The sequence below is a fragment of the Macrobrachium nipponense genome, chromosome 5 (genome assembly GCF_015104395.2).
Source record: "Macrobrachium nipponense isolate FS-2020 chromosome 5, ASM1510439v2, whole genome shotgun sequence".
NCBI lineage: Eukaryota > Metazoa > Arthropoda > Malacostraca > Decapoda > Palaemonidae > Macrobrachium > Macrobrachium nipponense.
In genome coordinates, this window is record NC_061107.1 from 50,080,853 (window position 1) to 50,105,024 (window position 24,172).

Consider the following 24,172-nt stretch of genomic DNA (forward strand, 5'->3'; position numbering starts at 1 on the left):
TTAAATTAGCCGTTACATAAAGTTTTATATATGAAAATGTGCGCAATTTATGTAGAATACAACAACAAATAATTGAAGGTTGTAGCTTTTCTCATTTTCGAAATATTTGCATATAAATCACGATAAATAGAAAAAAAACCACGTTTGGTCAACTTTGACTCTACCGAAATAGTCGAAAAACACAATTGTAAGCTAAAACTCTTACAGTCTTGTAATATTCAGTCATTTATCTTCATTTTGAAACAAATTCGAAGTCTCTAGCACAATATTTAGATTTGTGGTGAATTTAAAAAAAAAACTTTCCTTTCTCCGCCACAAATCTCCGAAATGCGTACGTCGCATTATCGTTATATTTGCTCCGTTTCATATTAGGCGTTTCATAGAGTTTTAAATATGAAAATGTGCGCAATTTTATGTAGAATACAACAAAAAATAATTGAAGGTTGTAACTTTTCTCATTTTCGAAATTTTTTCATATAAAAAAATATAAAAAAATTTGACATTCGGTCAACTTCAACTCAACCGAAATGGTCGAAAACTGCAATTGTAAGCTAAAACTCTTACAGTATAGTAATATTCAATCATTTATCTTCATTTTGAAATAAATATGAAGTCTCTAGAACAATATTTAGATTTATGGTGAATTTTTGAAAAAATAAAATTTTTACGTCCGCGTGTTACGAATTCATGCATCATTTTGTGATAATATTTTATTTGTGTTGTTTTGATCGTTTTACAATGTGTTACATACCAAAATGATCACAATTTATTGTACAATACAACAAAAAAAATTAACTCATTAGCTCTAACCGTTTTGCTCACAGCGCAATTTGAATACAATTATATATGAAATTTTGTTTTCGCGCAATCATATATCGCATTATTTATATATGATAATGATATTTTTTTCATTTCTGATGGTTACATACTAAACTTCAGGCAATGACAAAAAAAGAAGCCAAAAATGAACTCTTAATCTTAAAAACTAAGTGCGCTGTGATTTAAAAAAAAATATATTTTTTCTGCTTCTGCGCTCACTCCGAGACTGCCTCGGCATATGGGAGACGATTTTTATTATACCCCTTCGGCGTAAGAGGGCTAATGGAGTCCCTGTTAGGTATGTATAAGTGCCAATATGTATTCTATTATTGGCACTGATAACCAGGAATTGGTGCATTTCAACGCAAAAAATTGCTGTCGGCACTAGACAAGCACCATTAAACCGGATTGCTGATAATCAAGGCTGCCAATGACCAGGAACTGTCTGTATCAGCAATATCAACAACACTCTAAAACATAAGTTGAATGGCAGACAGAGAGGAGAAGTGCATGTGTCCTTCCTTGCCAACAGCCAAAAGCAAAGTGGGTGTCTGTATACCAACTGGGTGGGCGGGACTCCCATCTGTATTCAGGAGTTGAATGTATACTCAGTCACCTCATTTAAAATTGAATGGCTGTTTCCAGCTGCACTGAAAGTAATTCCTATTGTAAAGGACCGACAGTTTGTATATTGTATAGGAACATACATCATTAAGTTTACGACAGTGTACTTAAACTATGACAATTAAGAGTGCTTAAACCTAAAGAAAGAAAGCTCATTGCACAGTAACAACACTCACTATAATTTTCACAATGAAACTTGAATAAAACTTACTTTGAATGAAGCTATCTTCCTTCCTGAAGCACTGAACACAAAGACTATTGGCTTCCCCCCAGAACGTGCCACTTTTGTATATTTTGATTCATCTCTAGTGAGGGCAATAGGTCCTCCATATGGTGCAGCAGCAACCATAAAGTCACCCAGATTGATGCCTCCACCCCATTCCATTGAATAGAGTTCATGTTTCCTAAAAATGAAAAAACAACAGTGACTGCTAGACCGAATTTAATGTAGTATGTATATATATAAATATAATTTTAGGATAAATACTACTGTAATTTTTTAATGCTACTGCAATCTATTATAACAACATTGAATGTAAAAACTTTATAGATACATCACATAGATGACGTACTGAACCATACTTATACAGCCTCTGTTGTGTACCTTTAACTTCTGAATGTTCCTGATTTCCCATTCAGTAAATTAGTTTCTAAACTCTTCAAGACCATTTCTCAAGCATGAAAACCAGTCCTAGACTGGTTAAGTTCAGAATTAGTATTTGCTACAAACCTTGATACAATGCTCACCCACTTTTACGCGGCAATAGGTTCCAGAACCTGTCGCTGAAATGCAAAAGTCCCCTCTAAAAATGCTTATAATTGGCTTATAACTGCCAAATACCCAGTACCCCTTAAACTAAAATGCTTATAACTTTCTATTTTAACATTTCACTGCTTAATTTGATACTTCAAACAAAAATATACTTTAAATTATCATGCTAAAACAATTTAATATCACTTCAAATAAAAATAAACACTAAAATACCATCCCAAAACACCCTAAGTAACCTTACATTACAGTACTCAAGATCTGACTACTGTTACTAACTAGGCTATGTACACCCCTAAAATGCCTTTAACTGCCTATTTTAATAGTTCATCACCAAACTTGACAGTTCAAACAAAAGAATACAGTAAATCAAAGTACCATCCCAAATCACCCTAATATCATTTCAAAATCATGCTATAAAATTATGTACCAACCAACAACTGTTATTCTTAAGTATCCCCTACCGTTCAGATGCACGTTTTCTTTGGCTTGCATAATTTTGCGCATCGATCTGTGCCTACATTTTATGTATATGTATTGATGTTTTCCAGTGTAGTAAGATGAATTTGAAATTATATTTATTGAACAGGTATATATTTCAGGATTGTACTATTGTATAGAGCACATCTAAAAACGTAGGTCCAGTCACCTGTCAATTAATACATGTTTAATTAATGTGTTTTCAATTTAACTCGGGCTAGAAAATATTTTTAAAAATTTTAAAAACGCAAAAATTTTGATTCAACGCGAACTGGCGCCCAAACGTTGTTTTCAAATAACCCGAGCATCAGCGCTGTAGACGACAGCCATTGACATTAACAAAGACATAGCACAGTGCACTGTACAGGCGGTCCCCGGGTTACAACGGGGGTTCCGTTCTTGAGAAGCGTCGTAAGCCGAAAATCGTCGTAAGCCGGAACAACGTCAAAAATCCAATAAGAAAAACTTACTTTTAATGCTTTGGGTGCATTGAAAAACTATGTAAACTGCATTCTTATGGCCTTTTTTCATCCAAAAAACCTTCAAATATTGATTATCTTGCATTTTTGGTGTCATATTTTATCTCCCCAGATGAGCGTTGTAGGCGTCATAACCCTGGAACATACGTCGTAACCCTGGAACATGCATCGTAAACCCTGGAAATCAACGTTTATTGACAAGCGCCGTAACCTCGGTAACGTCGTAAGCCGACACCGTCGTAACCCGGGTGGGACTGCCTTGTAATGTAATTATTAATAGAGCGAAAGACTTTGTGTACTGTATCCATTAATAAAGCAAAAGACTTTGTTTATTTATTAATAAAGTGAAAGATTTAGTTCTGTTTTTCTTTTTTGTCTGACCTACATAGTATTATATTAATATGGCAGTACAGAGTTCCCCAACTCCAGGAACATAAACCACCTTATTACTGTTATTTCTTATGGGAAAAATAACAGGTTTTGACATAGGAAAAACCTATTTTTGGTAGTCGCTGTTGAAATCCTCAAAGGAGTTACCCTCCCTGGAGTGCGCCAGCGCCCCAAGGTGATCAGTTTACAGTGGAACCCCCTGTATTCGCGTTCTCTGGATTCGCGGACTCACACATTCACGGATTTCTCTCGGGAACGTTTCCCCACATTATTTACGGAAAATTAGAAAATTCGCATATTCACGGTATTTTTCTATGAGAAATATCCACAAATTCCTGTTTTTTTTTTATCAGTTTCACCATAAAATGCACTTTTTTTGTGATAAAACTAATAAAAAAACCAAGTATAAAAATTTTTTGTGGGTTTTTCTAGAGTTTTAACTAACAAAATAGGCTGTTTTCAGCATTTTTATTGGGGTTCTAACTATTCACGGGGGGTCTGGTACGCATCCCCCGCGAATACAGGGGGACCACTGTAATATCAAAGAACTATCTTTTAGCCTGGTCTTTTAGCCGGGTATTATTCCATAATGATAAACATTATTATAAGTGATAGAGTATTATGGACTCAAAAGACAAGAATGCATTTTATCTAGTCTTCAGCAAAAACTGTACCCAGTTTCCTACGTCAAAACCTGTAGAAGTGACTATTGCGCACGTTTGTGCTAGGATGTAGGAAAATTGGACATTCTGAAACATTTTCTGTGACCTCTAGGTAATCCTTAAGTGCTTGAACTGGGCATAATGTTTTGTCTGCTAAACTGAGTTTTCTTATAAGAAGAGGAGATTTCCTCTTTAAAGGATTCTCATTCTTGGCCAGGAATGATGGCCCAGGGGATAACAATCACTGGTTATTAGCAGTTTGTGTGATATATTGCCCCTGTCTGAGAGAGCCCAGTTCACTAATACGTGCTCCTGATGCTAATGCTACCAGGAAGATTGCTTTTTGACGCATGAATGTGGTGGTTACGTTAAGTCCGTTGAATTGAGGAGTACATAAAAGTTTGAGTACCTTATTCAGGGACCAAGTAATTGGAAATCTTTTGGGAGTGGGTCTCTGTAAAGAAAAAGACCGCAGAAGGGAGGTGACAACTTCTATGTTGGAATCAATCCCAAATCCATAGAGCAAAGGTTCTGTTAATGCAGCCTTGCATGCTATAATTGTTGTAACTTCAAGATGTTTGTCTCTTTATGTTTGTCTTCAAAGAGGTATATAAGAAAATTCATTAGTGTTTCTATAGAAATCTCGATTGGGCTTTCACTCTGGAAATAATCTAACCATACTCTCCACACAGACTGGTGTTGCCAGATAGATGATGTCCATAGTTTTTGCACTTGTTTTCATGGTAGATTACGTATATTAAAAAAATCCACACGTGAAGGTCTCAGCTTAGAAAGGAGGATGCGTAAACAACTTTCCCTCCTACTTTCTGGGATAGTACAGTGGATGGTAATAGAATGCTGCTGAAGTAGTAGGAACCAATGCCTGTTTGGCCAATTTGGGGCTATTAAGTAAGCTGTTCCTTTGAAGGTTAGGAGCTTGTTCAAAACCTTCAAAATCTGGGACAATGGAGGAAAAAGTTAAATCGTCTTCCAGTTGTTCCATACCTGTGGGAAGGCATCTCTCACTATTGCTTGATTGTCCACATTTGGGGACGCATATACAGTGGATCCCCCATATTTGTGTTCTGCGGATTCACGGACTCACACATTTGCAGATTTCTCTCAGGAATGTTTCCCCGCATCATTCGCGGAAAATTCGCACACTCAGTAATTTTCCATGAGAAATATCCACAAGTTCCTGGGTTTTTTATCAATTCCATCATAAAATGCCCTTTTTGTGATAAAACTATAAAAAAGCCAAGTAGTATAAAAATTTTTTGTGGGTTTTTCTTGAGTTTTAACTAACAAAAAATGATATTGTAATGATACAATTAAGTTTGTTCATACTTACCTGGCAGATATATATATAGCTGTATTTTTCCGAATCCGACAGAAATTTAAACACTTCGACACACGCAGTGGGGAGTCAGGTGGTTAGTACCCATTCCCGCCGCTGGGAGGCGGGTATCAGGAATCATTCCCCATTTTCTATTCATAATTTTTTATTTCCACTGTCTCCTGAGGGGAGGTGGGTGGGTACTTGATTTATATATATCTGCCAGGTAAGTATGAACAAACTTAATTGTATCATTACAATATCATTTTGTTCATGAAACTTACCTGTCAGATATATATAGCTGAATCCCACCTTTGTGGTGGGAGTAGACAGAATAGAAGATTTTAGGAAAACATATATATGCAGATAATTGATATCTTGATTCCTTACCTGTTAGCATAGCTGACTTCGTGGTTACTGCCGCGTAAGTCTGCTTGTGCTACTAGAGTGCCAGCGAGGTAGAGACCCTATATAGCTGGTGCATCCAGATGAATCTGTCAACAGGGGCGAGACCACGACGTGACTAGACCATTGACCATACAAATGAGGGCAACGAAGTAAAAACCAAACCACCTGGCGTAGCCTACCAAAAGTATCCCACATAGACTAAGCTAATGGAAGGGAGATCCGCCGCAGGCGGTCAACCCCACAACCATAACACAAGTTTAAAAACTCCCCTAAACCATTAAAGGATAGGATGAGCGCTACCATCCTGCCCCCAAACAGTGTCCTGCATCGACGTATGGTCCCGAGCGAGTAACAATTTTTCGTATGTTTGCTTTCACCTCCCGCAGGTAGTGTGAAGCGAACACCGAATTGCTTCGCCAATAAGTGGCGCTCAAAATGTCTTTGATTGCCATATTTTTGTGAAAAGCCACCGAAGTAGCAATAGCCCTCAACTCGTGGGCTTTCACTTTCAGAAGCTCCATGTCACTTTCACTACACTTTTCATGGGCTTCCTTAACCGTACTTCTTAGAAGAACGCCAGTGCATTCTTCGACATCGGAAGATCTGGTTTTTTCACAGAGCACCACAAGTTCTCCGAAGAACCTCTGCATGCTCTGGTTCTCTGCAAATAAAACTTGAGAGCCCTGACAGGACACAGGACTCTCTCAGCTTCAGGTCCACTAGCTCCGACAACCCCTTGATCTCGAACGTTCTCGGCCAAGGGTTGGAAGGGTTCTCGTTCTTTGCTAAGAACGTAGGACTTAAGGAACAAACTGCACTATGATCCTTGAACCCAATATGCTTGCTTATGACTTGAATTTCGCTAACCCTCTTCGCCGTCGCCAGAGCGGTTAGGAAAATAGTCTTCTTAGTAAGATTCCTAAGCGAGGCTAAATGGAGCGGTTCAAATTGACTCGACATGAGAAACTTCAGTACCACGTCTAAGTTCACGATGGTACTTTAGGTTGGAGAACTTTCACAGTCTCAAATGATCTAATGAGATCATGAATGTCTTTATCATTCGCTAAGTCGAGTCCTCTATGTCTGAAGACCACAGAAAGCACGCTTCTGTAGCCTTTAATCGTGGGAACGGCTAGTTTCGCTTCTTTCCTAAGGTGAAGAAGGAAATCTGCTATCTGGCTCACAGAGGTTGAGGTGGAGGAAATGCCCTTCCTTCTGCACCAACTTCTAAAGACAGCCCACTTTGATTGGTAAACTGCGATTGAGGAGGGCCTCCTTGCTTTGGTGGCAATCGCCGTTGCCACAGGTCTTGAAAAACCCCTCGCTCTGGCCAACTTCTTGATAGTCTGAACTGCAGTCCAGACTCAGAGCGGGGAGGGTTTTTTTTGTGGTACCTCTCGAAGTGGGGCTGTCTGAGTAGATCTTTCCTTAGGGGCAGAGTCCTCGGAAAGTCTACTAGGAAGGACATCACCTCCGTGAACCAGTCGGCCGCTGGCCAGAAGGGGGCGATGAGGGTCATTCTCGCTCCTTCTGATGCAGCGAACTTCCTCATTACTTCCCCGAGGATTTTGAATGGGGGAAAAGCGTAAATATCTAGTCCCGACCAATTCCACAGTAGGGCGTCTACTGCCACTGCTCCCGGTGTCCAGAACTGGGGAGCAATACAGCGGAAGTCTCTTCGTTCGGGAAGTTGCGAAAACGTCCACATGAGGACGTCCCCACAGCTTCCATAGCGCCTGGCATACTTCCTGATGAAGGGTCCATTCCGTCGGCAGAAGCTGTCCTTGCCGACTGAGAAGGTCCGCTGCGCACGTTTTTCCACGCCTGACACAAACCTTGTCAGAATCGTGACGTTTTGCGACTTCGCCCAAATCAGGATATTCCTCGCGATGACGAACAGAGAATGAGAGTGAGTTTCCCCCTGTTTCCTGAGGTATGCCAAGGCTGTGGTGTTGTCCGAGTTTATCTGAACCACTTTGCTGGAGACTTCCTCCTCGAAGAACCTTAGAGCAAGGTAAACCGCTGAGAGTTCTTTTAGATTGATGTGCCAGGACACCTGTTCCCCTCTCCAGGTGCCTGACACTTCTCTCCCTCCCAGTGTTGCTCCCCAACCCGTGGAGGACGCGTCGGAGAACAACACTAGGTCGGGGTTCCGAAGCTTGAGCGAAAGTCCTTCCGCAAGCTTCTTTTGGATCCAACCACCATTTGAGGTGCTTTTTCACTTCTTCCGTCAAAAACAAGACCTCTTCTAGATCCTGTTTGCGTGACCAATTGCTTGAGAGGAAGAACTGAAGTGGTCGGAGGTGCAACCTTCCCAGAGAAACAAACTTCTCCAGTGAGGAAATGGTCCCCAGCAGACTCATCCATTCCCTCACCGAGCACGTTTCCTTGCCCTAGAAAGGCCGACACTTTGTCCAGGCATTGAAGTTGTCGCCCCTGGGACGGAAAAGCCCGAAAGCCACTGAGTCCATCTGAATCCCCAGAATAGACTAAGGATTGAGAAGGAGTCAGATGCGACTTCTCGAGATTCACCAGAAGTCCCAGGGACTTCGCTAACGACAGAGTCGTGTGAAGGTCTTCAGACACCTGTCTGGCGATGAGGCTCGAATAAGCCAGTCGTCTAGGTAGAGAGAGATCCTTATTTCCGCAAGATGGAGCCACCTCGCAACGTTCTTCATAAGAACGGTGAACACCATCGGCGCCGTGTCTGAGACCGAAGCAGAGTGCCCTGAATTGGAAAATCTTCCCTTTCAGACAAACCGCAGGTATTTCCTTGAGCGGGGATGGATGGGGACGTGAAAGTATGCGTCCTGAAGGTCTAAAGAGACCATCCAATCCCCCGGTCTAAAGCTGCAAGCACGGATTGAGGTGTCTCCATCTTGAACTTCTGCTTGGTAACGAAGCGATTCAGACTGCTGACATCCAGAACGGGGCGCCACCCCCTGACTGCTTCGGCACTAGGAACAGACGGTTGTAAAACCCCGGAGAACTCTGGTCGAAGACCTGTTCCACTGCCTGCTTCTCGATCATTTGATCTAGTAGATCGTGAAGCATTTTTCTGCTTTCTCCCTGATACGACGGAGACAAATCCTTTGGTGTCGAAGACAGCGGGGGTAACATCAGGAAAGGAATTCTGTACCCCTTCTTGACGATGTCCAGAGACCAAGCGTCGGCACCTCTCTCTTCCCAAGCTTTCGCGAAATGTAGAAGCCTGGCTCCTACCGGTCTGACCGGTGAAGGACTTCCCTCTCACTTCTTGCTCTTGGAAGGAGCGGGAGTCTTGCCTCTGAAAGAGCCTCTTCCTCGAGGGGCTGGCTTCGAGGAAGAAGCGGATCGAAAGGGCTTCGACTTCTTCAAAGCAGAGGACCCAGAAGACGAAGAAGTAGTAGGCTTCCTAGAAGACTGTGCCAGAAGGTCTTGAGTTGCTTTCTCCTGGAGACTAGCATCTATGTCCCTTTACCATAGACTGGGGGTGGGGAAGAGATGTTCTGAGAAAGGAGCGAAAAGAAGATCCGCTTTTTGCGCTGGTGAGACCGACTTTGCAGTAAAATTGACAAAAAAGTGCTCTTTTCTTAAGCAGTCCCGTGCTGAAATGAGCAGCCAATTCCTCAGAACCATCCCTGACGGCCTTGTCCATGCAAGACAATACACTGGACAGCTCCCCCAGACTGATGGAATCAGAACTCCTGGACCTGGCATCCAATACTCCCAGGCACCAAGTCAGGAAAATTAAAGACCTCTAGTGTCCTGAAGAGGCCTTTAAGGTGAAAGTCTAACTCGCTATGTGTCCACGAGACCTTCGAGGAAGACAAAAAAGATCTTCTGGTGGCGTACTACAATGCTACCAAAGTCTCCTTGAGCTGAGGCCTGGCAAGCTTGACTCCGACGTTTTCTCCGTCTCATACCACATACCAGCTTTGCCACCGAGTCTTGAAGGTGGTAAAGCGAAAGAAGTCTTGCCCGAAGCTTTCCTCTTTTCCATCCAATCATGGACCTTTCTAAAAGCTTGCTTCGTAGAAAGCGATTTCTTCATTCTCACAAAGCCCCGAGATCTTAGCAGCTTTGGAAAGACGAAAACTGAGAGGGAGGAGTACGTGGAGCTTCAGGTTGGAAAGTGTCTGCAAAGACTGACTGAAGTAAACGAGTCAAAACCTTGTAGTCCGTCGAAACTGGTGCCAACTGCTGTTCTTCGTCCACTTCGACGAAGCGTCACTAACTTCCTCTTCAGACACTGGAGAAGTCGGAGGAAGTAAAGAAGAGTCACGAGCTTTCTCAAAAGAGAAAGAACGGCGAACAGGAAAGAGTTCCCGCCTCCGCGTTGTGCTTGCGGAAGTGGAAAACTGACGTCCGTAGGCGCGCGTTTGGCGTCCGAAGCCAATCTACTGGCGCCGACAGAAGCGCGCTCAAAACGCCGCAGGTGTACACCTGGCGTCCACTTGTGCGTGCTGAGCGTCCACTGGTGCGCGCCGAGCGTCCACTGATGCGCGCCGAGGCGTCCACTGGTGCACGCCGAGCGTCCACTAAAACTCGCTGAGCGTCCACTGGCGCCTCGCGAAACTTGCACCGAGTCACGCTCGGCGTCCACAAAAGCGCGTTTGACTTTCACAGAAGCGCGCTCGGCATCTAAAGAAACTCTCTTCTTATCCACAAGTTTCGTAGCAGCGGAAACAACCGCTTCCCGAGAGCGAGAAACGAATTTCTCGCCTCCTCTAGAAAGTTGCTGGGGAGCAGAACGAACTCTAGAGGGAGACTCAAACGGAGAGAGAGACGACGCGAGAGAGGGAGAGGGGAAGAACGCCTTGACCTCTTCACAGGAAGATTGTCATCCTTCTTACGGCGACATGGAACAGTCTCTCTAAGAAGAAAAAAACATCTCGAAGTTGCTGCTGAAGAGACTGGAGAATCTTGCTTGTAGGTGAAGCCTCCTTTTCTGGGGAGGGGCTGATCCTGTGAGCAGGAGAGTGGCGAGGTACGCCTTCTTGCTACTCCCAGGAACCGCCGCTTCACGCACCTTAGAGCGACTGCGGCGCTCGAAAGAAACATCTAGGGAAGACTCCGCCTCCGAATAATCCTTACGCTTCTTCTGCGGAGGCAAAAACGCAAAGCAAACGCACTATCGGGCGACGAGCAAAGTTCCGGAGAACAACTTGGACGTGAAGCGTCCCGCACGAAGCCGTCCTTTTCAGCGGACGTGATGCGGTATGAGAGCTCCACCCCTTGCGCGGGGAGGAAGCTTCAGAAGAAGAAAAGCACTCCTTGAGAAGACGTGCACGCGCACGCTCCTTGGCAGTCTGGGTATGTTCGTCAGAAGCTGCCGAAGGCACGCCAGATCGGTGGGGGTTCCTCGTAACCCTCCTTCGACTTTCGACATGCTCTCTCCCCGTAATCTGGGAGTCAAGCAGAGGTCTAGGTCTAGAGGCGGAATGAGGCCGATCTGACGCACCCTCCACTACACAAGGGGCACTTTCCATCCCTGCACTTCTCTTCACTTTTGCTCTCCAGAGCTAACACTTTTGATTCTAAGTTACGAATCGACTCAAGAATTAGCGATAATGTATTACCTTTCTACCGACACTGTCTCAGGAGCCGGAGGCAACACTACAGGGGTAGGAGCATAATCTACAGAAGGAGGGTTTAGCAGGAGAATAATTTAAATCTTGCCTACCTGAAACACTCCTGGAGGAAGACCTCCTTAACCTATCTCGCTCAAGTTTCTTAAGATAGGTTTCATACGCCTTCATTCCGACTCTGTTAGTCTTTCACTCCTTACAACGACTTTCAAACGTACATTCATTCCCCCTGCAAACTTTACAAACAGAATGTGGGTCTACTGAAGCTTTCAGTAGCCTACCTCTACATTCAGACATGGAACAAAATCTAGCGCTAGCAGAACTAGACCCTGACATCTTGATCAAAGAAAAATCAATACCAAATTCAAATCAAACCAAAGTCAACGTGTGCCAAGCCACCGATCCAATTCAGATACCAAAGAAAAACCAAAACCAAAAGGGATACTCAAGTAGCTAGTAAGTTTCCAAAATCTGGACGGAGGTGCTGCAAAACAGGTGTTTCCAGCACCGGCGACAGAAAAATTATGAATAGAAAATGGGAATGATTCCTGATACCCGCCTCCCAGTCGGCGGGAATGGGTACTAACCACCTGACTCCCACTGCGGTGTGTCGTAAGTGTTTAAATTTCTGTCGGATTCGGAAAAATACAGCTATATATATATCTGACAGGTAAGTTTCATGAACAAAATAGGCTGTTTTTAGCGTTTTTATAGGGGTTCCAAACATTCGCGGGTTCTAACTATATTCACGGGGGTCTGGTACGCATCCCCTGCAAATACAGGGGGGACCACTGTACTGGGAGTTTGTGATTCTCGTATGTGGCAAACAGGTCCACTTCTGGTTGTGGAAGTAGGTTGTATATTATTTGAAAGGAGAGCGTGATCCCAATTTTTTTTATGCTGTCTAGGACAAGCAGAATGTGTGTCTGTTCTGGAGGTTTGAGTTTCTTTAGAGACAAAAACACAGCCATCAGCGCTAGGAAATTGATATGACAATTCCTTAGAGTAGCTGACCACCTCCCCGCTACCTGACGATCCTCCCAATGTCCTCCCCAACCTGTCAACGAGGCATCTGTGTGTATTGTTACTTTTACAGATGGAGGAGTCAGGGTGACCTCTTTTGCCAGAGATTCCTTCCGTATCCATGGCCGAAGCATCTCCCCAAGTTTTTTATGCATTTTGTGAGATTTGTCTCGCATCCTTTTTCTTGCATGTGACATCCAAAATTTGTTCCCATTTTTCAGTTGCAACCTGAGTATTGGATCTGTTATACAGTCGTCCCCCTGTATTCGCGGGTAATGCGTACCAGAACCCCCATGAATAGTTAGAACCTGCGAATGGTTGGAACCACTATAAAAATGCTAAAAACCTCCTATTTTGTTAGAACTCAAGAAAAACCAACTAATAACTTTCATACCTGGTTTTTTTAATACTTCTATCACAAAAAGTGCATTTTATGATGAAATTGATAAAAAAAAAAACCAGGTCTGGTGACGAATGTAAGAATATTTCTCTATGGCTCCTTTTAAGAGGGCCTTCTGCACATAATCTTTCATAGAGGGGCCTGGTTTGTGAAAGAACTCTTTCAAAGGTGGAGGGGGGTGAGACCATTTCCCCCCAGTCCGTTGAGAATAATGCTGTGTCCCCAAAGAGAAGACTTCCATTCTTTTTGAAACTTCTGAAGTCGACCTCCAACCAAACAATTCCTATTGGGATCTCCCCCTTCCTCTGCCTTTTCCCTAAATGGGCATTCCAGGTGTTGCTTTTCCTTTTCCTCTATAAGCTGGTTTTTGGACCTTGTGGAAAAGATACGCTTTTTGTTGTGCAGGTTTTTGTCCCTTTTGAGGGTGCTGTCCCTTCTGACTACCTACCTGCGTATGAGGAGAGCTATTGGAAGTAAATGGAGGCCTATATGATTTTTGATCAAAGCATGCCTTTTTTGGATTTGGCAAGGGGAAATTTCTGGTTTTTTGTTTCCTGAAATCTTGCCCCAGTAGAGCATACACTATGCAATTTTGTTGATGTGCTTGTTCTTTTATTTGAATCACAATAGTCACCTCAAACAGGTCTTGGCAGAAGGCATTAGACTGTAACAGGGTAGTCACACTGGGAAGCGACTTGTTGGAGTTTTCCAGTACCTCCATTCCCGCCTTTATGCGCCAGTCCAAAAATTCATAGAGCGCTTCCCATAATGTTCTCATAAAGCCACAACAGCAAAAATCATCCTAGATTCTTCTGGAAGCCTTTTTGTGGCTACTTCTAACAGTGAGGAAGTGGTTAAGACACTAAGGAGGTGGTTCCTAGCACAAAATTCTGATGCTGATGTCCCTTCTGAAATCCTTCTCACTGGAGTACCAAACTGCTGAGTTGCAATATCTAGGGGGAGCTTTTTCCTATCAAAGGGAAGTTGTAGCGTTGCCCATTCTCCGATGGAGTTTTCTGAAACCGGGATAACCGAAGCAAATAGTTTTAGTTCTGCCAATGGTTTATGCTTTCTGGTTACTACATAATTTTGAAAATGTGTTTTCACAAGGTTTATGACTTTAAATGTGAAGGGGCAGAAGGCTGGTGGTACATGGTGAGCCATCTGAGTCTTGTTCATAATGGCACTATAAATTCCTGTCCCACTTACCTGGTGAAGAGCTTCATCTACAGCTCCTATTGCCAAACTGCCAGCTAAGAGAACAGTTCCCTTTTGAGGCTTCTCCACGTCTGGCACAGATGGTATCAGGCACCATTTAGTGTAAGTTAGTGTAAGTTAGTGTTAAGAAAGGTTGCCCTGTCCCTAAATTCAACATGTACTACTTCTATCAAGGTCTTCTCTCATTAATAAGATACTTACCATCCTGAGAGAAAATACACATTGAGGCATCTTGCCAAGGGTTATCAACATCAGAGTAGGATTTTAAAGTCTCTGCTAGATTTTGGTTGTAAGACTCTTAACCGGAATTGGCCGTTTTGTTGCTTCCAGTTGGGTTTGCACTATTAACTCTTGTTTGGGCAGATTTGGTTTCAATTCTCCCCATTCTATTGCAAGATGCAGGATGTTTACATTCTGGTGTATCATTCAGTATGTCCATAACCTGTAGCCTTTCAGCAGCAAAAGCATCTTTGAAGTCATTCATTATTTCCTTACAGAGGTGATCTAATACCGTAAACTTTGTATCCCTTTTGGGAGAGCTTGTGAACCTCATTGTATATCTAAAGCTGAGCTGCAGCTGTCTGTTCCCCAGGGGACAAAAGTCCTGGGTGAATTGCTATAACCCTCTGAATTTTCTTTTATTTTCATTAGGTTAAGGATTAGCAGCCAAACAGCCCAAAACACCAACTAACCTGTCTGGGCTGGGTCCACTTACCGGCTCCCGAGAAGAACCCACTACAACACTAGGAACCCCACTACACACTCCTGGTCACGGGCATAGCAGACGTACAAACATGAGGTGGAGAGGAATCCCAAACACTCAAGATCGAAGGAAAATCCCCTAGAGTCGAACTCTTGGAAGCACCAGGGAGAGGGGCAGGCAAACACTCCAGTTGCGCCAACTCTGCGCTCACCACCTTTAACCTCTTGACAGGTGCCTTGAGATCCTTACGGCGACGCATAGGCCCTGGAGAAGTAGGAGCACTTGCATCATGTGCATGGACAGGGAAGGTTGCAACACGCTCGCGATGTGCACATACAGGGGAGTTTGCAACACGCTCACGATTCGATGCAGAGGACAAAGCAGCCACTGCAGATTCCCCAAGGGAAGATACACTAACACTCTTCGAAACACCAACACTCTTGAGAACACTTCTGCGTTGTTCCTCCCTCGTAGGCAAAGAAAGAGCAAAGTCCTTAGCCTTCCAACACTTCATACGCCGATGTGACGTAGAGGAGGAAGAGGGAGAGGAAAACAGCACTGGTTTCTTACACGATCTCTTCGCAGGAGGCGGGAACAATGCAACACGTTTCCTTCCAGTCCTCCCAAGCACCGCCTGGTATATAACCTCAGACTGATCTATAAGAGAAGGCTCCGATGACATTGAAGGGAGATGCAGTGAACTGGGTGACAGAGATGACGTCACGGCTGAGAGAGGCAGTGCAGAGGAGACGACTGGGAGTGACGTCATTGATGAAAGTTATGTCACAAGTGGTGATGATGTCACGACTTCACCTCGGTCTGAAGGGGAAGCAGGTGCCACTGGCAGAGGAATAAACAACGACTGATCCCGTGACATCATCAATGGGGCTGACGCCACGGCTTCCCTCCAACTCAAGGAAGCGGCAACAGTCACTGGCGGAGCAATACAAGATGGCTGACCTCGGCTACCCACGAAGACGAGGCCGGGAGGAGGGAGGAGGGCCTGGCCAGCCTGCGGAGAGGGGTAGCAAGCCTCCAAAAATTGCGCTAGCAACCCCTCCAAGGACAGGGGACCCCATAGCCTGAGCGTCTTCCAAATTGCCGCCACCTTTGGACGCCTCCAACTCTGGAATAAATGAAAATGATGAAAAAGCCTCCCCCTTCCCAGGAATCAAATTAACTCCCGAAGAAGAAGGGGCGACATTACAAAAATCAGCCTGAGGGCCTCCCGAAACTTCCAGCGACGAATCAATGGAAGAAAGGAAAGGAGGCACAGGCACAATGCTACTATGGGAGTTGAGTACTGCAGGAGACGAAGCATCAGGAAGAGACGAAGCATCGGGAAGAGGCGAAAAACCTTTCCATAAAAGAAGAGTCGAAACCCTCTGATGCTCTCTCTTACTATAAAGCGACTTTCACTGCTCTTTAGGCCATGCCCGGCATTCCGTGCAAGGATTCGTTATAGTACAAAAATTAGAACGGCACCTGCTACACGCGATGTGGGGATCGGTCACCGCTGAAGCCAAAAAACGAGAAAACGGAAAACCTGGAATTCCGGGGCACACACTTTGATAGGGCTAAGAAGGAGCAGAAGAAACCATAATATCAGCCCCACACACACACACTAAACACAAATAAAACAGGCAATGAACCGGGTAAAGGCCAAGAGGGGTCAACCAAGACTCTTGCCCAGGCGGTTAAAGAAAAGACTGACATGGTGGCATAGGTGCGTGGTCTTTGACCACACTTCACCTGATCTACGCATGCGTTGCCAGATATCACAAGATTCCTTGCTTTCATCTGCTTTTTAATCAACATTCATCACCAGTATGTCTGTATGATTTCATATCATTATATTATTGTCACATACGTATTATTGTTCGCGAACAAACCTTCGGTCTTAACAATAGGATAATTTCTAGCGCCTAGCTAGATACTACACTCGGCAATGTACCAAGAGGTCAAATATTAAATTTCATTAAAAAGGTTAATGTCTTTGAAGAATCCAATTTTATTAACCGCCACATTCGGACCAAGCAGTTCTGCTATATCCTGCCTACTAACCCATGTCTCTGTCATGCTGCAGAATACCCATGGCAATATAATGTAATGTGTTCCACAGTAAGAGGGGAGTCACACTGCATACAGATTGTTGCAGTTGGCCCCTCTAAGAAGAACTGGTGGGTGTCAATTGAGTATGGTCAATTCTAAGATGACATAATATAGTTTCTACCCTACGGTTTTGTTGGAAATCAGGTGGCCAATGTTCAATACTTTGTCTGACCTTCCTGTGCTTTTTATTGTTGGTCAGGAAGGGAGACGACCAACGTGCTTGCCATTTATTTTTTATATATGTATTAGCGAATAGTCCATTTCATGTAAGTAAGAGGAATATGGTGAAAGAGAATATCTTCTTTAGTAATGACATCTCTTCTTTCATGGTCAGCAAGTTCGTTACCAGCAATACCGACATGGGTAGGGACCCGGCAAAAATGGACTGATCTGAATTTGGAAGCAAGCCTGTACAACCAGTCTTGAATATGTTGATGTTTAGGGTTATATTGCTTAAGCAGATGAGTTTACAATTCAAAGACCAAGCAGATGGGTTTACAATTCAAAGACCAAGTTATTTATGAAGCACTTACATGGAAACCACGGCATAATCAAAATCCCGGAAATACAGGGGGTGATTACGATTCCTCCAGAAGGGTAGGGCAAAGGGCTTTACTCTGCAACCTAATAAATTGTGATGAAAGAGAAAAGTAGAAGTAGGAGTCTTTTCTCAATCAGTATAGAAAGTGAGTGCCATTATAATACTCACTTTGGACAGGCTACGGTTTGAACGAACCACCACTGATAATATGAAAATTATGCAAGAGTGCCTGATTCCAGTACTACCAAACACTGACTCAGGCTAGATTTTTGTTGAACATTACTCTAGTCTCCCCAACAGCAGCAATCGGAATGGGTTCGCTCGTATTATTCTCAACGACAAAGAAGAAAAAACTCCAAAAATGTTATCCACAAAGAAGCGTTGCCTTTATGTGATCACACACTTCTGAGTGGATACATTTGCTGTCTTCAAATTGTAATGCTAGAAGAAGTGCCAGTGTATATCTCATCAGATATGGTTAGCGTCGTGCGCATTATAATGGCACCCACTTTCTATACTGATTGAGAAGACTCCTACTTTCCACTTTCCTCATAATTTATCAGGTTGTGAAGTAGATTCCTATGCCCTACCCCTTCCTTTGTATCCCCTGACCTCCATATGTCTCATGTGGCTGGGCTTTACTACATCTTTTGTGATTTTATAACTTTTTTGCCTGTGATATTCAGTAGGGGTGACACCCCTCCCCATGCGGGAATGATTCTGCATCTTAACTGAGGTTAGATAAGGGTACATGAGTTTCAAAGATCATATGTTCTTAACAATCAATAATAAATTACTGTAAACTATTCAGGTTTTAAATTAACTTATTCAAAACTATTGACTTGATACTAGACAAATTAGATTATCCTTAACCTTTATTAACAGATTACAGAAAAATGCTTTTTGAACCAACCATTAATGCATCAGAAATCACGCTTTGGACTACATATACTAGATTACCAAAGGTAAGCTGCATAAATATCAAAGCTAATCTGTTTTCAAAGAACTGGAAAGCAATGAAAGAGTGACTATTCAGCCAACAGTTGGAAAATAAGCCTAATAATTTGTGTGTCACAAAACTATGTAAAGATATGGTAGTTATTAATCATCTTACTTTGAGAGCCCAGTACTGGGGTACTTTCAGTTAGGTATTAAGTGCTTAAAACTGTTGGATTGATTAACAAAACAAGATAAAGTGATCCAAAAAATAAAGGCAGTGAAGTGGTACAAGGATCTGTGTGTTAAAACAAAAGAAAACAGCACTCTTAAACTAACAAATAATAGTTTAAGAGGAAGGTCAGCAAGATGGAAGACAGGAAATAGGAATGGACTCAAAATACATGATTAAAAAGTGGGTGGAGCTAAGGGCCAATGGGATGCTATACACACCTTTTAGGACACCTACAGTGCACCATGTCAGGTGTACATGATACCTGCTGCGGGGGTTCGTGTGTTTTGCACACAGCCCAGCCTACTTTACCACTACTTTTTTTATTCATGAATGGTTTTATTTGGCTTGTTTATAAAAAAACTGTTCTGTCCGTTACTTCAGCATCAACTCTACAGTACAATCCCACCATGTGACATGTCCCCATTATTGCTGAAGTTTAAATAGGGTAAAAAAGGGATTCTGACGTAAGGAAAAATCTATTTCTGGGCGATTGGTTCGTGTCGCCCATCGAAATATCCTTTAATCCATTATTTCTAAGGTAAATGAACTAACAAATACCAGAGAATAAACAAAATAAAGAAAAAGGTCAGTATAACTGACTCGCTCACCCTCCAAGAGGGCGTCTGATGCCCATCTCCAATGTCAGGACACATTATAATGTACTTTTTTGGGGGTTGTACACATTGATCGTACATGGTCCACCCCTGTACCATGCGGATTTTTACCCTATTTAACAAAGTATTTAAAATAAAAGTGAACATCAAAATTACCAGAATCACATTAATATTATCAGAAAATTTGTGATTTCTTCAAATTTCAATTGAAACATCGGTTTAGCTCAAAATGTCCTTTACACACTGGAAGCTAGGTCTTAGCTATTCACTCTTCATTACCTAGCCTATTAGTAGGTAGTTGCCTATACTATTCACTTAATATTCGAGGATAAAGCAGTCAACACACATCAGGCTATCAGCCTTTGGTTGCACTACAGACAGAAGAATAGCTCCATCAAACAATGAATCTCAGCTTAGGCTACTTAGCTACGCTATGGCTAATACAGGGCTACTGCCTGGGTACGTATGGTCTAGGATATTGGCATTGGGTAGGCTAAATCCATGATTTACCTAAAACTAAGGGATAATGTTTTGCTATAAATTTTTATGATAAGAATGATTATACTCATATCGCCACAGCTGGCACTGTAACTTATGTATAGTGATTAAAATTGCCTACCTAGACTGACTGACTTTGCTCAGTGGGCGTATCTGTCAAACCACAGGCCTAGGCTAAACCCTTGATGCATATCGGAAGGAAATATTTAAAATTCCTATATGTCTATGATAATTACAGATTCCGTGCTTGTCAAAACAAAACATAAAGTCATAAAACCATAAAATTATTTACCTGTAAAATATATCACTCCCTAATTGTGTCCAGTCGGATATCAAAGCCATTGTTGACATTCACGAGCTGTCATACTTATCTTCTTGATGTTAGTTGACGATAAACCTTTAATGTTCTTCAACTTGTGATGTTGCTTTTCACAATTATTTTGATTAAATTAACGCTGAACTTTTTTTGTTATATTTTCAATTTTGAAGTAAAATGCCAATAATAAGAGATATTTGCAAAAGCTTTTGCACTTTTCAAGATATAATCGGGACATATTTTAACATTTCAAAAAATAATTTTCCTATCCGCCTTATAGGTATATTCAAGTTTTGAAGTAAATACGTTCATACTAACATAAAGATGCAAACATATTTGTACCTTTCATGACATAATATAACAGAATATATTAACTTTTCAATAATTTTCAATTTAAATTAACTAAAATCCATTAAAATGTAACACATTTCAGACACGTCTTGCAAGGTACGGTAAAACACACTTCAGCATCATTCTAATCCCATGATTCTGCCTTTCAGCTTTATTTCTAATTTCTTTTTCGTAATTGTATAAAACATATTTGGACACGAAACATTTACAGTATTGAAGACAATCTAAAGACCTTCTTTAAACTATCTCATCTAGATTGTAAAGACCTTCTTTAAACTACTAATCACAATCTTGTATCATCTAGCTAAGCAGCAAGAATCACATGCACTATATGTTTGTATGTAGAATTCCCTGGCCTTTCCTCCAATATATAAGTCATCAATGTATGTCCATTATGTCTTTTGTTATTACCATTTTATTAACTGCTGAGAAAAACAAATTCTTCTCTATCTGTGTGCGAGTCACGGGACTTGGGCACTTCGTTTCAATCTGCGCACTGTTATGTGTATCGTGTTCCCAGGCAATACATCATCTTTACGGGCTGCTCTAGGAGCGAGAGCCTGTGCTGGCATAAGGCCAGCTAAATCTAAAACAACAACATAATAAATCAGTAGTACCCAGTTGTCTCATTGTGACCTCACAACTGGTGACCCGAGTAATGATGGTAGACAGCGGTTTTGGCTTCGCCATTAATGGACTCACTATGGCCGCGCTCACGTTTAGAAGCCTTTAATGGAACCATACAGCGACAAAGTTTAGGCTTCTGAAAGCTCCTTCCTTGGAAACCACCCATGCCACTAATGGACTAATTATGGCGTATCTCCCCAGGTACGTTCTGGTGTGTTCAAATGGTTTGGCCCTGCCATTTACAATCCACACTGACCATATTCAGAAAGCCATTAACGGAACCACACTACATATTTTTTTGGCTTCTGGCGAACCTCGAACAAACATTAATGGACTAAATACGACGCTTAATTCACGTTTTGGTGTGAGAGTCAAAACGCCAGACACGGAACTCGAAAATCAGGCCGAGGACTCAAAGATCCTCTGTATCCCCCCTCTCACTTTCGAAAACCCCGATAACTCTGATGATAAAGCTGCCACCATTCTTGTGGCAAAACACCACGTCATGGTTCCTGTTGGCCGATGTACATTTCTGCATAGCCAAAGTCATGGACGAAGAAATCAAAGCAGATATCACCATGATAATGCTGCCCGAGGAAGTGTTTTATAAAATTACGAAGACCACCGCAGGAAGCTCACTGAGATCTACTCCATGTCTGTCCCAGAGAGAGCCCAACATGCCCTGGACCTGATGAACCAGCCCCTGGGGGACGCATCCCCCAAGGACACCTGGGATGAACTTTGAGGTTTCCTGATGCTGCCTGACTGCAACAAATCCGACAAAAGAAGGGAGATCAGCCTATGGCAAGAAACATTCCTGGCGTGCCTTCCTCAGTTGATGAGGGCACAAATCATGGAGGCAGACACACTTCCAATGGAGAAATTGGTAAGCATCGCACATAACTACACGAGGCCACCAAGCACGCCACAGCCACACTAGTAGCTGCAAACGGAAGCTGTCCGCTGGCATGGAACCCAGACTTGCAGAATATCCATTTTGGGTAACAAGTATGAGTGGCTCTTCATCTTCACGGACATCAGGTTCCCCCTACCGGACACCGATTTTCTTGCACAAAATGGACTGCTGGTGGATGTTAGCCGTAAACGCCTTCTAGACATCGGACCCAGCCGCTCCCAACTGCTCATCGCCAGCCCGGAAATGCCCGCTGTGTGTGCTGCCGCGTCGTCCAAATACAGCGCCCTCCTGCACGAAATCCCAATGTCTTTAAGCCGGAGCTACGCCAGGTGCCGGGAACACAAGCCAAGCATGGCATCTATACCACATCACCATCATGGGCCCACTGTAAGGACGACATTTTAACCAAAGTGTTCGTCCTTCTTTTGTATACGTATTTAGTAAGTTTCTCTTCGTCTCAGTCCAGTCCTCACAACTGGTGATCTTTTGGATTAGGAGGGTAGCAGTTCAAGCCACCTATCCCAGAAAACCTTTAATGGACTCACTATGGCGCTCATTCTAGGTTCTCTGGAGCTCCTATCTGCACTCGACCAAATGCCATTAGAGGACTTGAAATGGCACGTCCCCTACAGGAGTGTTTTGGCGTTCTTCTTCATGGTTTGGCCCACCATTTATGACATCTGTCGACCATAAGAGTGAGATGGCAGACTTGGAAAACTCAACTCAAAATTGGGAGCTGTCCATGGCTTTCCCTTCTGGTTCCTCGACACAATGACCTGCAGCCCAAGCCATGCTTTCCCCAAGTGGTTCCTCGACGCCCCGACCCACACCTCGATCGATGTCCTTGCACACCGCCACCACACCATTGAAGCCCCACTCTGTCAAACTGTCGCCCTTCTCCCGACGGAACATCGCAGCCTGGCTCCACCACATGGAAATCCAGTTTCAGCTCCACAGAGAGGGAACCAAGTCAGACCTGATTGCTGCAGCCTTCCCGGAGGATGTTTTCAACGCCTCAACCCATGGATGGCCAGCCAACCTGGAGTGATGCCCTACAAGGACCTGAAGACACAGCTGATCCAAGCCTTCTTCCTCCCGGTCCCTGAGAGAGCCGCCCACATCTTTGACCTGGTGGTCAACCCCATGATCACTGAAGACCCAAGGCTAGCCTGGCACAAGCTCCAGGACCTGGAACTGCTGCTGGAGGTGGACCACCAACTCAGGTACGCAGCCAGATCCACGACGCGGACAACCTGGACATGGAGAGTCTGGTGGAGTGGGCTTATAGCCTGTACATCAACACCCGGGACATGAAATTCGCCTCCCCACCGTCAGCTAACAGCCTGCAGCAGGAAGAGCCTGAGGAGGTCGGGATTGATGCAGCCTTGCAGATGAGGAGAGCCATACAGCCCCACCAGGACACCGGCTGGTGCTATTTCCACCAAATGTTCGGGAGTAAGGCGAGGAAGTGTGAGCGACTGTGAGTTCAAAAATCAAAGGAGGCAGCGCCCAACGCCACCCCCCTGGTAGCGGCAGTAGCCAAGTCCCGCCCCAATGGTTTTTTCATCGAGGACATGATCTCCAGCCACAAGATGTTGGTCGACACTGGTGCCATGCAATCGGTGTTCCTGCTGTCAGCAGAGGACCGCAGCTGCACCCCTGATGGCCCAGCCACCTTCATAGACACCAAGACCCAGGCCATTGCATTCCTGGGTCGGACCTACACCTGGCCCTTTGTCATCACTGACGTAAAAATTCCTCTCCTGGGCATGGACTTCCTGGCTCACCACGGGCTCCTAGTTGACATAGCCCACCAACACTTCCTCAACACAGATACCTGCATCTCTTGCCCCTCACCACAGGCCCCATTGTGCCCACCTGCTCCGTCTCCCACAAGTATGCCACCCTCCTACAAGAGTTCCTGTACATCTTCTGACCTGAGCTCCGCCAGGTGGCAGAGGCTGCGCCCAAGCACAGTGTGTACCATCACATCGACACCAAGGGCCCCCAGACACACAAAGTTCCGCTGCCTCCCGCTGAAGTTCCTCCAGGAAGCCAAGATCGCATTCATGGAGATGGAGCAAATGGGTATCTGCAAGAAGGCTGTGAGCCCTTGGGTGTCTCCCCTCCACATGGTGAAGAAGG

The 24,172-nt window shown here is 43.7% G+C and overlaps 1 protein-coding gene across 2 annotated transcripts in view; it reads right to left on the reverse strand.

Annotated features, from left to right (window-relative positions):
- The window catches only part of LOC135215292 (vacuolar protein sorting-associated protein 16 homolog), a 252,663-nt gene extending 232,399 nt beyond the window's left edge, over positions 1-20,264 (reverse strand). For both annotated transcript variants that reach the window (XM_064249839.1, XM_064249840.1), the window contains exons 1-2: positions 20,110-20,264; positions 1,655-1,847 (exon numbers count right to left, since the gene is read on the reverse strand). In XM_064249839.1, the coding sequence (XP_064105909.1) occupies positions 1,655-1,847; positions 20,110-20,168 (252 nt within the window). In that variant the 5' untranslated portion in view covers positions 20,169-20,264. The remainder of the gene's footprint in view (positions 1-1,654; positions 1,848-20,109) is intronic.
- Positions 20,265-24,172: the final 3,908 nt, after the last annotated feature.